Raw genomic sequence first — 15,081 nt, 5'->3', positions numbered from 1 at the left:
AAAAATATATTGAAAAAAAAAAACTTAGCTATAAAAAATAATATAAACGTACTACATTTGCCGATTGTCGATATTACCTAGATTTGTAATAAACTATATTTATAATAAATCTATTTTACTAAAAATTACTAGGCTGTACATTACAATACCTTTACCCTGACTTTATCTTTACGAAAGTATAGTCAAAAATGAGTAGGATAATACACCCACCACACATATGAATTACGAAATCGAACAAAGAACGAAAATGCTTACACGTGCCTACATGGCCTTGTAATTAAAAAAATATATACAATTAAAAAGAATTTTAATTGTGCGTTTAACACTCGATAGTCGATATCGAGTACAACGTCACGAATTGAAAATTATTTAACGCGCAATCCGTTTAACCTAATGTCTCTATTATTGTGAACGTTCAACTATTATTTTATTACCTGTGTCCGTATCGAAACAAAAGACGCGAGCCGACCTCTGGCGCCATCTATCGCTCGTTAGGGAAACCATACGCGTGAGTGAAGGGCCAAAAATTGTCGAATGTCGATAACTAAAAAGGTAACTCTTTTACAAAATGCTTTGGCAGAATATTATAATTATTTCATATTAAACTAATATTAATCATTCTATATAACTTATTTTAACGTATGCTATGTATCTTTAAATAAAACAACGTACGTTCAACTGTGACCAGGGCAAGAAAAATTTATGAATGTTATGTTGTCACAGATTATAAAGAGCTTATGTGATTCTGCAAAGGATATACCTACCTACATACGTCGGTTTGATTTTACAATATTGAATCAATATTTAAATAAATATATTTACGTACCAATTTTGTTTATAAATAGAAACTATCCTTCCTTTCTTAATGTAGATATTAAGAAAACTAAATTCTACATAAAGAAATTCAAAACCTAATCGGTAATTGAGATCCTTCGTGCACCGCTTAAGTGGTCCACCGCGGTCACTGTTATCAGTCGAGCGGGACTGTCGATTACTTTTAATCGACCAGTGAAATCATCGACAGACCACCGGGCATCCTTATTTACATATTAATTTGTTGTCCAGCCGTAAAATAAAGAAATTGGACGCAGAAATAAAAGTCTCGTAATGAAGGCAAGCTCACGATACAAGTATAATTTTATTTTAATGATATCGTTTTAGGAATGGTCTCGTCTCAGTGTACCGCTCGACTAGTTTACAATATACCTAATTCGATATGATTCTTAACGTTTAATCTCTTATAATTAATAAATTATATTTGTTTTTGACCGTATTCTATGGATTCACCTGCCATTTGTTTCATTGTTGCAAAAATATGCCTATCGGGCAAAGTAACAGTCGTATCGTAGGTATTAATTCTCTTAAACATTGGAACGTGTATCGGTTAGGTTGATCAGTAGGGACCTTACCTATATTATTAAAAAAAAAAACAGTATATTCTACCTTATAGGCGATTACAAGGTATTTTTAATCGTTATTATACAAGCTTAATTTACGTATAATTAGTATAGGGATTTTATCGAGTGCGAGATTAAATATGAAAATAAATCCCCCATTTGAAAATTTGCAACCGCAAAGTTGTGTTACGTTAAGTTTAAATGTTTCATAGTAAACGTAACAACATGCAGCAAAAATCCACCCAAAAAATAATTAATGTACCTATTGCTCATTATGGCATATAACAAAAAATACGATACTTAGAAACCATAACGCTACAAACCATTGCTAACAAGCTTACCTAATTCAGCAAGTTAAATAAAACAGACCTTGTAACACTAGCACTTAAAAGAGAAAAAAAAACGCCGAACCGAAACAGTTTAGCGGGAAGCCTTTCCCGCTAAACTGCTCGAAAACTGAGCGATGTTATTCTTTTAATTGTTTTATGAAAAAAAAACCTACGCGCAACTCAATCTTGCACATTAAATCTCGAGAACAGCGGAAGCCCGCCTCATCAAGTGATTTAATCGAATTAAAAGCAATTTCAACTAATACGAGCGGCGCTGGGGGAAGCAATTAGTCAATGAAATTTATTTGTTCCAATGCATTCGAGTTTCGGTCTCACGGTTTTGACTGAAACAGTTATCGTGTATTTCGTCGTTTAAGATATTAAGATGTTTACTGAAGCACTTTAGCAGAAAGTTGTAAAAAAAAAATGAAACAAAATTCGAAGTTCAATTTCGTTAAATTAAAATAAACATATCTTTATTCAAGTACGATGTTCTGTAACTCGCTCATGTTACAGGATTAAAGTAAATGTTAAGCTACTGATTCTGAATGTAGAATATACCGAAATGTACTCGACAAGTCATAGCAGTTCAATCATTCTCTCAAATGAAATACATATTAAATAAATATACAAAGTTAGATTTATGTCTCTTATGGATGATATAAATCAACGAATACGAATTCCACGCTTTTTTTAACACGTCTATTTTATGTTCTTGTGTTGTAAGTGACCTTGTCCATCAACTAATTTAAAAAAAAACTGCCGCAAGTTTATTACAGGTATATATGGAGTTGTTTCTCGTGATACAATCTATGTAATTTTTATTTATATGCTATATTTCCTGTGCATCTGTGGTAAATTTAATAACAACGGCTGAGAGAGTTCCTTTCGAATATGTAATATTCGAATTAGAAACTTTTTAATTATATAACGATTAAATCAAATCTATGTTTTTTAATACAATTACAACGCAACGGTAACTGTAAAACGTCAAAACAATCTACTACCACCTAAAAGAAAGAGGGAGCGTAGTTAATCAATAAGTTGTCTTCTTCTTTCTAATAACAAATCAACAATGATAGAAAGAGAAATCAGCTAATCTAAAAATCCGCGAAACAACTCATCTATAAAATAATAAAATATAAAAATATAAAAACTTTTTTGAAAACCACTCAAAGCGAGCGAAACCTTTTTGCGTAACTTCATTAAATAAAGAATAGATACCGTCGAGTTTTACTTCATAGATTATCTAGAATATAATTTATATACAAGAGACAGTGTAGTTAAAACAATGGTCGCATTAACATATATCATTGTCGGCTATAACGAAGTCGTAAAGGAGTGAATTACACGTAAGACCGGCCCTATAGAATTAATAGTAAAACAAAACGAGAGCCCTTGAATATTGATTTATAAAACGCACAGCGTCCGACATCTTGAGAGGAATTTCAATGTATATTTAGCATACAAACACATTATTTTCGCAATACAAAGCATCTACGACAATAGATGCACATATCTAGATTACAACTCCGTGGAATCTTTTAAATTTAAATACTAAATAACTACATACAAACATACATAAATATGTATGTGTTAAAGATTCTTACGTATTATCGTATGTATCGTTTAAAGATTTAAATGTATATACTTAGCTGTAATATGTGAAATTAGAACTCGTGAATCTAAACATAATATAGTAGATGATAAAGATAGGTTACTCCCACTCCTCCTGAAACGTTTGTATAAATGACGGATGAAATTCTACCACATGTGGTATAAACTCTAAACCGTGTCCTTAAAAAGAGAGAACGCCTTAACCCAACAGTCTCATGTAAAGACTATACGCAAATTAAACGAAGTAAATTTTCAAATTTAGAATTTCATCCCGATAAATTTGAACCAATGGAATATTTTTTTTTTAAAAAGAACCCTTACGTTAAGAAGATTTTTGCATATTTAATGTATTTATATTTGTTTATGGAATTGTTAAGACGCCGGGGGCGTGGCCCCTCTATCGATAAACAAGACACCGATGCGCAACGACGTCAGATCAATTTCAATCTCTCGGGGGCCAACGTGCATTTCTAAAATAATTTCACATCAATATAAAAAGCGTATCAAGTTATCTCTAAAATTTCGCATAATATGTTATTATTTTTTGATATTTTATTTGACGGACGAATACTGCCGTTTAGTATTACTGTTAAATCAAGGTGCTTTCATATAATTTCATAAATATATAACTGTTATGTAAACATTAATAAATGAAACACATAATTCAACACAAGATTATAAAGACGATAAAAAATTATGAAGCTAATACTTGTGACTCTAAGGCAGGATATATTATATACTTCAATTTAATTATATTTAACTGACTTAACTTGGAATCCCAAATGTTGGGAAAGAGTAACTACTAAGTTTATTACCGGTTCTCGGTAGAATCTACAATCCAAACTTGGTTTCATAATTTCTGAAAATTAACGATTCAAAAGCCTACTTGAGTAAAGTATATTTTGATTATGTTATCGTAGGTAAAAAAATGTTAAGAATTAATTTTCAATAAAGTCATCGGGACTGCAAGTAAGAGTACTTTTTCTATTTTTAAATTACAACGAATATAAAAAAGCAAGGATTTATAAAGCCGTTTATAGCTACTGCCGTTAACTTAAGTCTCAAAGAATAGATCTTGTATGCATATCTCTCTTGAGGCTAAGGTAAAGGAAACCTTATAATCAAAATATTCTTTACTCCAGTAGGCTCATAAAAGCACCTTTAAATCATCATGTAACAGTATAGAATTAAATGTAGAATTACCACCGATTTGGAAAGTAGGTGTTACAGAGAGGAATATAACGCACACACATACACAATGAAAGGATACATAAACATAACAACATAAGCAGCCTGTAAATTTCCCACTGCTGGGCTAAGGCCTTCTCTTCCTTTTGAGGAGAAGGTTTGGAGCATATTCCACCACGCTGCTCCAATGCGGGTTGCTTGAATACACCTGCGGCAGAATATCGTTGAAATTAGACACATGCAGGTTTCCTCACGATGTTTTCCTTCACCGCCGAGCACGAGATGAATTATAAACACAAATTAAGCACATGAAAATTCAGTGGTGTCTGTCTGGGTATGAACCCGAAATCATCGGTTAAGATGCACGCGTTCTAACCACTGGGCCATCTCAATGAAAGGATACATAATAGTTACTATGTATAGAATATTTTCATTTTTTTTTTGTATGAAGTGTTATAGAAGAGGGCTGTCTTCCGACACAAGTACTAATATAACTGCTATTAACTTAAGTTCGATACTGAAATAATTGTTTATTTTTTAATCTGTTGAAATGTGAGTTTATAATATTTATATATATTGCCAGTTACAAAAAAAACTTCAAGTATTCGTATTTAGAATTCTCATAGAAAAACCGTAAACAATGGATGTACCGTCACACCACTCATTACCGTGCAAGGCCGAGGGAGACAACCATGCATAATGTCCCATAATTTAGTAACCACACGTGGGGGTCACCACTGTTATTACGCAATGATGAAAGGACCGAATAGAACCGTAGCCTGCGTAATATTTTAAGTGACAAAAAAAAAAGTATAACAAAGTAGTTTGTCTACGAAGGAGAGTTTAATACTTTTTTTTTAAATTCGAATATTAACTTGAATTCTTCAATGTTTGCATCACACAATTACATCTAATAACATAATTATCTTACCAATCTTCAACAGTAATAATAGTGTATTTGTTGATTTGATTCACTTTCACCGAAATCAATCAAGCGCCATCAACTCAATTGATTGCCGTGTAAATATTTCTATCGCACTAAACCCACGCTAACGAAACGACGCGGACGGCCATTTTATAAATTACAATATCGCTGGATAATAAAAGTTAATACACACTTTTTAAAACTATGAAAAACGAAATTTTGAAATAATATATAAGGTACAAACAATGCTATCTAGGATATAACTACTAAACTACAATTATCCTTGTAACTAAGAATTGATTTTCTTTAACAACCCGTTAGTATCGAGATCGCGATCAGCTCATGTTTCATTCAGTAGCGGCTGCAATAATGACCCTTAATGACGTACTGAAAACTCGGTCCCCATGCCATACTTTTATGGCAGTCCGTTTATTATGGATGAGGTTAATACAGAACTAGCTCTTCGTGGCCTTATTAGATAATCACACGCTTCGCCTAACGGAATAAAAAACTTTTTATTACGAAATTGTCAAGTCGATGCTAGCAAATATAACATGAGCTCTGCATTGTATTAAAACATGTATGAAAACGGGATCAAACAAAAACACAATAGTTCTTAAATTTTTTATTCAATTGTCATTTTGTAAATAATAGGTTGTCAATTCGTCGGTTGTTTATAATTTTATAAGACTTATTTTATATACTTACAGAGTGAATTTAATTAATTTTGATGTCTTTAAACCGTTACCCCTAATAAGAAGTATTTCGATCAAGTTCCTAAGCTGTCTAAAGTGTGTTACGCAGACGATCCTGAACTCAATGCACAAGTACCAGCCCCGGTTCCACCTGGTGCGGGCCAACGACATCCTCAAGCTGCCCTACTCGACCTTCAGGACCTACGTGTTCAAAGAGACCGAGTTCATAGCGGTCACCGCGTACCAGAATGAAAAAGTAAGATTTCTTAATATATTCCTAACAAGTTATTATTTAAAAATATTATTACTAGTATATACATATAATATCAAAATCTGTCCGACTTTGTCTGTCTGTCCTGTCTGTGCATCGTACCAATCGACATTGTCATTAATTGAACGGCATTGAAACTTATGTACTGCAACGCCATCTAGTGCCGAGTTACAACAGTCAACGTACAGACAAATTTTGATTAAGTATTTCGCCAATTAATAATTCCAAATCATCAAAATCAATTATTTAAATGCAAAATCATCAACTATTTTTAGAAATAATTCACAATAAGAATCAGTATTAATAAATTTAAATATTTCTTTTATCAGATAACACAGTTGAAGATTGACAACAATCCTTTTGCGAAAGGATTTAGAGATACAGGAGCGGGGAAAAGAGAGAAAAAGTAAGTATTTACATTTAGACACACACGCACACTTTACAAATACGTTTAAAAATCTTATAAGTCGTCGAACTCAATGCAACCACCAAAAAAACTATCAGTCCTAGGAATACATTCACTCATTCAAATAATGTCTCTAAAGTGTTAAAATTCTATCGACTATGTCACAAACACTCTCTGAAATTTCACTATTGCGTTCTGGAATGACTTAGGACCTAGGGCTTACAGAATAACTATACACGCATTTTGTACAATAAATAACAACGCTATGTGTAGAGGTAACAGTTTATTCGCTACCTTGGTAATAAACTCATTCTAAATTGCGGGTAGGATATTTTAAAACAGTTCTTAATTCGAATGATTGTCAAATGAAATGTCATTGTCAATGATCCTTTTAATTTTGGTTAAAAAATGAAAGATACCAATCGCTGATACTATATTAAAAAAGGCGGGGATTAAATGATTATTTTGAATCTGCTGTAGATTTTTTTAAACTCATCTGAATACCACCCACTTGACAATCAACCTACACCATACGTATTGGCTATGAAACGTGAGTGAGCCAGTGTAATTGCAGTCACAAAAGACTAAATTCCCGTTGTAAGTGGTATGGGATGTAAGGAATGGTTAACAACTTAGAAAGGCACTCTAATTTGACCTCCGGTGACGTATTTGATCGCCATCTCACAAAATTAAAATAAACATCTTATTTTAAATTATAACGTCAAGATATAGTAATAATAAAAATAAACTACAGATTAATAATACCATGACCGCAAGAATGCTAGAACATACATAAATTAATATAAAAAAAAAACAGAAATCTCTTTTATAAGATTATATTTACTATATATAGAAATATAATTATTCCGCAAAGACAAAACAGTTCAGAAACATTTTCTTCCCGTTGACCGTTTCGATTTTTATTGTCTATATCTATTACCGAGCTTTAGTGTTGCCAATAAAAAAAAAAAAAGTGGAAAAAGTTCATATATATATATGATTTTCCCAAATGTTCATTAATATAATTATGATCGAAATTCGACAACCGAGAGACTAACTGACTAACTTATATTTAAAAGCCTGCAATAATTGATGAAGGTAAGGTGAACTAATTAGTTTATCTAAATCGTTTTCTTTCCAAGAAATCACGTTCAATAATTGACGTAATAATTCTTTTTAATAATAATTACTTTTATAATTTAAAACTAAGCAAATAATTAGCGTTAATCATGAATTATAAACACAAATTAAGCACATGAAAATTCAGTGATGCCTGCCTGGGTTTGAACCCGATATCATCGGTTAAGATGCACGCGTACTAACAACTGGGCCATCTCGGCTCTTAAAAAATAGTTATAAATTTATAAAAAAAAAAAAATGTTTATTGTGTTACATACAATACTTAATCTATAATAGGTTAGGAACGAAAACCTAGTAAGGACTAGTAATTGACTATAATTAAAATCAATAATTATAAAAATCTAATGAAGGCTTATCTAAGCAATCAGCAACTAGTTAACAAAAAATAAATAAATATTTTATTATAAGGTAAACAAAAAAAGGACAAAAAACACTAGTAGTCATTCTATAATATTAATTTTCCCTTCAGCTAATCTGTGTCCTTGTAACGAAATTGCAGTTACGTCATTATAAAATTATAGCATCGCAACTTATTTATAAAAGTCAGTACAACAACTATACTAATAAACTTGTATTGCAATACTAGAAATAATTAACATTTAAATAACATTACGATATGAACAAGGTATAGCAAAATACATGCTAAAATAATTATAAGGAACTACGTGAAAAAAAATTATCGTTCGTATTAAATATTTAAAAAATATTTCGGTTGAGTGTGAACTGCAACTCGTTCAAGCGTCCCCGCGAGGCAGGCGGCAATTCGAACACCCGAAAGGCGTTAGATAAATTACGGCAAAAACAGTTCACTATTTAAGTAAAGTTAACAGCTAACGAAATTAGCCCGCTATCTCTCCAAATTAATTAGGGCGAGCTTTTCTGAACGCACCCGACGCCCGGCGCCGTTCGAAATTCAAATTAAACCAATCTGGCGCCTCCTTATTCGTGTTCCGAGTTTAAACATGGCGGGTAACGGCTCAAAATGGTGGAGTCATACGACTTGGCGCTTTTTCCATCGTCTTTAGCGTGCAAGGGAGAAAATTGGATTTCCGCGATAAAATCAGCTTTAGTTTTTTTCATCGCATAATTTGATAGAACTCACCGCGGCAGGGATATCTTGTGGTTCCGCTTACTTATTTGAAATTCAAAGAGAACTCAATTAGTAGACACGGACAGACAGTGCAGGAATTATGTCTAAGTGTTCGTCTTTATCGAGATCTGCATTTTGATACAAGCGCAGATATTAACGCTAGAGTAATTCTATTTATTGCTGTTTAAGAATATCAAGTTGAGCAGATGTTATTTACTCGCTTTAACTGTATGTTCTTAGATGTTAAAGATATTTTAAAGTTTGGGATGTAGATTTTCATGTACACTTTTTTCTTATGATCGCATTGATTTTATGTGAAATATTAAAATACGCATATTTATATTTGAGTCATAATTAAAAAAAAATTATTTGTCTAAATTATGCAATGTCATTAAAATCCAAAAAGCCGTTGAATACATATCACGAGGACGTTTTGTTCGCATAGGAAGTCACATGACTGTTTAAAGAGGGTCAGGAAAGCATCTTTAATTCGCTTACACAACATTTTGCACCGCAGCATCCGAATTACAGGACGTACGCCGCCGGACGCCGGAAGCTCATCTTTTCAAAATGGCCGCTGACCGGAAGCGCGGGATACGTGAGCGTTTTGACAAACGTTTTGTAAAGCCGCGGGGAACACATGGCGCGCATACCTCATCGTTTCTCGTTTCGCTTTGTGTTGCGGAATTTTGTATTATTCTGCTATCAAGGTCAGCTTCGGAACGAACAAGTTAATTACTTTGTAATTGATACATACTTTGTAGTGTGCACAGTCGACTGGTGATACTGCGAACATCACGTGACCGCGTGCATCTTGCCTGATTAGATTACGTCGTTATCATTGCGTTCGGTAAATTTTAGTTTAAGCCGCAATTTAATAATATTTTAATCTATGAAGAGATGCACTTCAGCTGCAAAGAAATAATTAACCGATGATTAAAAAGTTTTTTAATTCGACTTAAGTTGTTATAAATATCTACTTACCAAATGTCGCAATAGTAGAATCAAGCCGTGTAAAAATAAATATTTTTTACTAAGTTATAGGTACGTAGGCACCATTTATAACAAGCTAAGAGTTACACAGACGCAATGTGAACTCACTCTTTAAAATATAAATAAAATGTCTAAAAATAAATAAGAAACGAATTTAAACTGTATATATGAAAATAAAAATTACCTGACTCCCAAGCAAGAGGCGAATTATTAAAATATGTTGAGCTTAGACTCAGTAGAGTTTGAACACGCTTTAGTTGAGTTCCAAGTGTCTATTCTCTATTCCATAGATAACGTGCAAGTGAGACCTAAGTCAGTATTGAAAAAAAAATAAAACTTTAATCCTCAAACATTACGCGCGACCTTTGAAGTTGAAAATCACAACTCCGGCTAAAACAATTCTCCCAGTAGTCATTTGAGCACTAACAAACTCTTCCGAGAGTTTTCAATAAAAGCTTCAGGGTTTTGAACTGTGCCGCTTTTTTGTGGGATAAAAAATTTTGGTAAAATTACAAGGCGAGCCACCCCTGCCGCGTTTACATTGTAACACGAACACCCTAATGCGCAGTTTAACTTAGGGTTGTACAAAATTAATTATATTATTTTTTATTTCATTTACTGTAGATTCGTTAATTTAATTTATCAAATTATGGACAAATAGAGCCGTATACGTTTCACAAATAAAATCAGCGTCTCATTTAACAATCAGTAAACAACAATTTATTTTTCTGTATTTGTTTAACTTTACTTTAATGGCATGCCAAACCATATATACAATTATTATAGTGATTAATATACAAGTTTATGTCTAACAAACAATTATCTTTAACTATTATAATGGTATTAGAAAATAATTTTAATAATATATAATCGATTATAAGAATGTAGTTCGAGAATATATAATAAGTAATATATATTTTAATGATACATAACTTACTTGCAAGTCTTTAGGTACTAAACCGTCAGGAATGTATTTGATTAATTTTTTATACTAGTTTTTAGATATACGAAAATTTTAATATAAAAAAAAATATATTTTGATTTATTTGATATAATAAATAATATATCACATAAACTCTCCGTAATCCCTATAAATCAAACTGAATACAAGAATTAATTCAGTTAATATTTGACAGCCCTATGATACAAGGGGTGGCACAAATTAAATTCTATCAGTCGGCGATGAGACGAGTTAATAAAATAAATTTAGTACGGAACCCCGGTAATCAGGGGTCCCGGTCTGCGGGATGAAGACGACCGACGTATTTAGGGATCAGTGGGACAATGCGGATAAAGACTTGTTTGTTTTGCGGCAGAAGGCGAATAATTGGCCGGCAGGGTTAGCGGACATTTTAAAAAACCTTGCTTTTGTTCTATAAACGGAACGAGACAATGACAGTTGAATATAGAACAATTAAAAACTGACTATCACTTAAATTACGTTCATGATTTAAATTTAGACGAAGTAACCGTATTTTTGTTTTTATTGTTTCTGTTGATACAGTTAGATTAGGGTTACCTTTACAAAAAAATAATTCGTACGTTAATCTTGTTGGTGTAAAATACGAATACGTGTACGAAGAGTTTATTACATTATATACTATCCTAGAAGTAAGGCAAACTGCAACGATCTCTGCCGACATATCTGCCTAGAAATAAACATTATTGGAAGCTTGATTTCCAGAGTTAATATATTGATAGTTTTGGTCAATTTGGTCATATAAGATTCCTCGTATAATTTAGATACTATAAATGTATTCTAAATGTTATATTGAAACCACATAGAGCTATAGAATGATATGTTAAAAAAGTAACGCACATTCGTGACACGTTCGACGGCAAAAGGGCGACGTTCGCCACTATCATTAGGAGATGATTAACCTTTGGCGGTCGAGGGTCGCGGGCCATTAGCCGAAATGTCAACCGTTTGACACCCGTTGAAAGTTGCCATTTAAAATAGATTAAATTTTTTCATTATGCTAGAAAAATAGCGAAGAGGAAATAAAAAAAAAAGTTATATGTGAAAATATTATACGTAAAAAGTCATTTTTTCTTTTTTTATTTATTTAATGGCTATTAAGTTGGAAAAAGTATAAGCCATAAAAGTTGTGCTTGAGTTGTAATATCCGTTGAACCTGTTACTACACTGACTCACTCACCATTAACCGAATACACATATCATTATTATCGTTTAAAGGTAGAATATAATAAGTAACAACTACAATTTATAAGTCGAACCTTTTTTACCTTCAACACTTTTTATGAAGTTTTACACTAAGACTGTTGGAAAGAGATAGCATTTTATTATATATTGTAATTCTTGTAAAATAAAATATTTGAAAAACAATTCACAATGATAACACGAGCAGTCTGTCCGTGTACCGCAGGCAGGCGCTGCTGACGGCGCGGTCAGACACGCGGGAAGATGACGATGAAAGACCACTCGACGTCGGGGGGCCTTCCAGTCCGCCGCCGCCGCCGCCGCAGCACACTACCAGCTGTAAGTTTATACCATTATTTTATATCATTAGATGTACATATATTTCTCATCATCACTTGCAACTAAGACTCGTACTCTTTTACAGCATGGTTTAGTTCAAGCGGGGGAGGAGCGGATTCCGGCGCTGATGAAGCTGGTTCAGATTCTTCATGTTCGGGCGGCGCACGCGCACAATCCCCTCCTGCGGGTCCCTCGCGACCCTCTCCGGCACCAGACGTCTCACTCGGTCCTCCGGTTCAGCCACCTCTCTTACCATACCTTTACCCTCCTTCACTGTACCCACCACCATTCTTTCCTCCACATCAAATGCCACCAGGCCTCCTTTTCAATCTTCATCCTCTACTCCAGCAATATTCTCTCCCACCTCCGCCAGCGCCGCCGGCCCCTGCACCGGCGCCGTCACTCAGCAAAACGCATAGGTTCGCACCTTACGCGCTGCCGGGCTTAGGATCTGCTTTCGAACAAGTAGCTCCGAGAGCGAGAAGCCTCAGTTCATCTCCGGCGCGGCCGAGGGCGGGCTCCCCTCCGGCACGAGCGGCCTCGGCTGACCCTCCTCCCGACGCTCCCACGTCTACGACGAGCGCCGCGACCCCCCCTGCGTCCGATCTGAAAAGCATCGAACGCATGGTCAACGGTCTCGACGTCGAGACCCAGGACTGACTCGAGTGTACATAAAGTGTGTTTATATCAGCTCCCGCGCCGGGGCGTCGTTTTGTATCGTTCCTATTTTGTTTTTCTGTCGAGTTCTATTCGGGTCGATCGTAATGTTTGTAAATAGTTAAGCTTACGCTAGATGGTTGTTTAGTCGTCATTAATGTTCGATGGACGATCCCATGGGAATTACTCGTTTGCAGAAAGCTTTTATTTTTACCATAGAGAAATATAATCTGTCAAGATTTAAATTACTTTTTTTTTATGTAAAGATATATTTTTGATACAAACTGTTTCATTTGTTCGCCTGTGACTTATCAATGTTAACTAAAAATAGGTAAATATTATATTATAATTATTTTCGAGCTAACTATGGTCATAATAAAAGTTTCCCTCTATTTCGTATATTGCAACATTTTCGTTCTCCTGCAAACTCAGTTAAGTCAATGCTAATACTGATTTGTCGTCAGTGCGTAAATTTAAAAGAGGTTTTATATCCGAACTGTCAAAGTGACATTAAAACAGATAATGTGGCAATCGAATTAACAGTGACGTCACATCGAACACGTAGTTTGAAACACAATAGTTTTCACGTTAGATTCTCCACTGCAATAGCAATAGGAATACAATTGTCGATGAAAAGGGCTTACGATATACACTAAGGAATGTAGAATATTATACTTCTCCTTTTATTAAGAATATCTGAAGACAAAAATTGAATATGTTAAGGTTTTTATGACTTTTTCATTATTATTTCATTCTCCTACACGATCTAACCTCATTTTATCGATACTCTAATATTAGAGAGCCCCTTTCATCGAAATTTTTCAATATGTTTCATTTTCCCACTCTAATAGAATAAAATACCTAAATAAATAATATTGCTTTATTTTGTAAATACAATTTGTAAGTTTTATTTACGTGTTTACTAATCGACATATTTTGAAAATATGTTTTGTCAATTGTGCTGTGAAAAGAGTGCGTTTAGTTTTTATTTACAAAATTTGAAAAAAGAACAAATTATAAAAAAAGTAAATTAACTATTCTATAGAGTATTTATTGCCCTTAATTGTTTTTTTTTTAATGTATAAATGTATGCAAGAATAATTTTATATTTTCTTACTATTTGTATACTATTTCATGAAGTAAAAACTAAACGCAACTGAAAAAAATAAACGATTGATAAAAATCTAACTGTAAGTTAAATTTTGTAATATATAGTTGATAAATATTTAGTTAAAATACAAAATATATAATTATAAATGAATATAATTTTCCATGGAATTCATTAAATATAAGCGCATTAAAGTTTAACTGGAAATAGACGTACATATGTGAAAATTGTAATTTCTTTTTTCTTTTATTTCACCATTAACAAGCCAACGATTTGAGTAAAAGACGCATTAACGTATTTGATTTGCCATTTTTCTACAGATTAAAAAAACATTGCTTGGTGAAATTGAATGAGACTGTAACAAATATGACACCTGTATTGAAAACTATTCATTAAAATATATAGATAAATCTATTGACAAAATCAATAATATTGTTTCTTTTGAACCCTTAATATAAGAAATACGTTAAAGAAAATTAATTAAAAAAGACATCGCTTTATTTTATCAATATAATGTAGGATCTATCAAAAAATTTTAGGCCAATTAATAAAAAAAAAATTAAGGATGAAAATTTTGACTGAAGTGTTATCGAGCCGAAACTACTTATACTCGAAGTATTAAATTTAGAAAGTAGTTTCCTTTAGTTACATAAGCACCTCCTTAGAGAGGATTTTAGATAAATCTATCCCTAAAAGAGAAAATCAAATGATAAAAGTATCCGTAAGTAAATTTCAAAACAAAAATCACAATAAAAAAAATTACGA

The 15,081-nt window shown here is 33.0% G+C and overlaps 1 protein-coding gene across 12 annotated transcripts in view; it reads left to right on the top strand.

Moving 5' to 3' along the window:
* The window catches only part of LOC113396886 (optomotor-blind protein), a 107,328-nt gene extending 92,582 nt beyond the window's left edge, over positions 1 to 14,746 (top strand). For 4 of the 12 annotated variants that reach the window (XM_026634965.2, XM_026634959.2, XM_026634964.2 and 1 more), the window contains 4 exons: positions 6,261 to 6,407; positions 6,752 to 6,828; positions 12,421 to 12,551; positions 12,637 to 14,746. In XM_026634965.2, coding sequence (XP_026490750.1) covers positions 6,261 to 6,407; positions 6,752 to 6,828; positions 12,421 to 12,551; positions 12,637 to 13,211 — 930 coding nt within the window. In that variant the 3' untranslated portion in view covers positions 13,212 to 14,746. Of the gene's footprint in view, positions 1 to 6,248; positions 6,408 to 6,751; positions 6,829 to 12,420; positions 12,552 to 12,636 lie in introns of all 12 variants that reach the window. The other 8 variants (XM_026634963.2, XM_026634957.2, XM_026634956.2 and 5 more) reach the window with 3 other exon arrangements.
* Positions 14,747 to 15,081: the final 335 nt, after the last annotated feature.

The sequence above is a fragment of the Vanessa tameamea genome, chromosome 21 (genome assembly GCF_037043105.1).
Source record: "Vanessa tameamea isolate UH-Manoa-2023 chromosome 21, ilVanTame1 primary haplotype, whole genome shotgun sequence".
NCBI classification, from domain to species: domain Eukaryota; kingdom Metazoa; phylum Arthropoda; class Insecta; order Lepidoptera; family Nymphalidae; genus Vanessa; species Vanessa tameamea.
The sequence above is the reverse complement of the archived record's forward strand: the minus strand, read 5'-3'. Positions and strand labels throughout refer to the sequence as shown.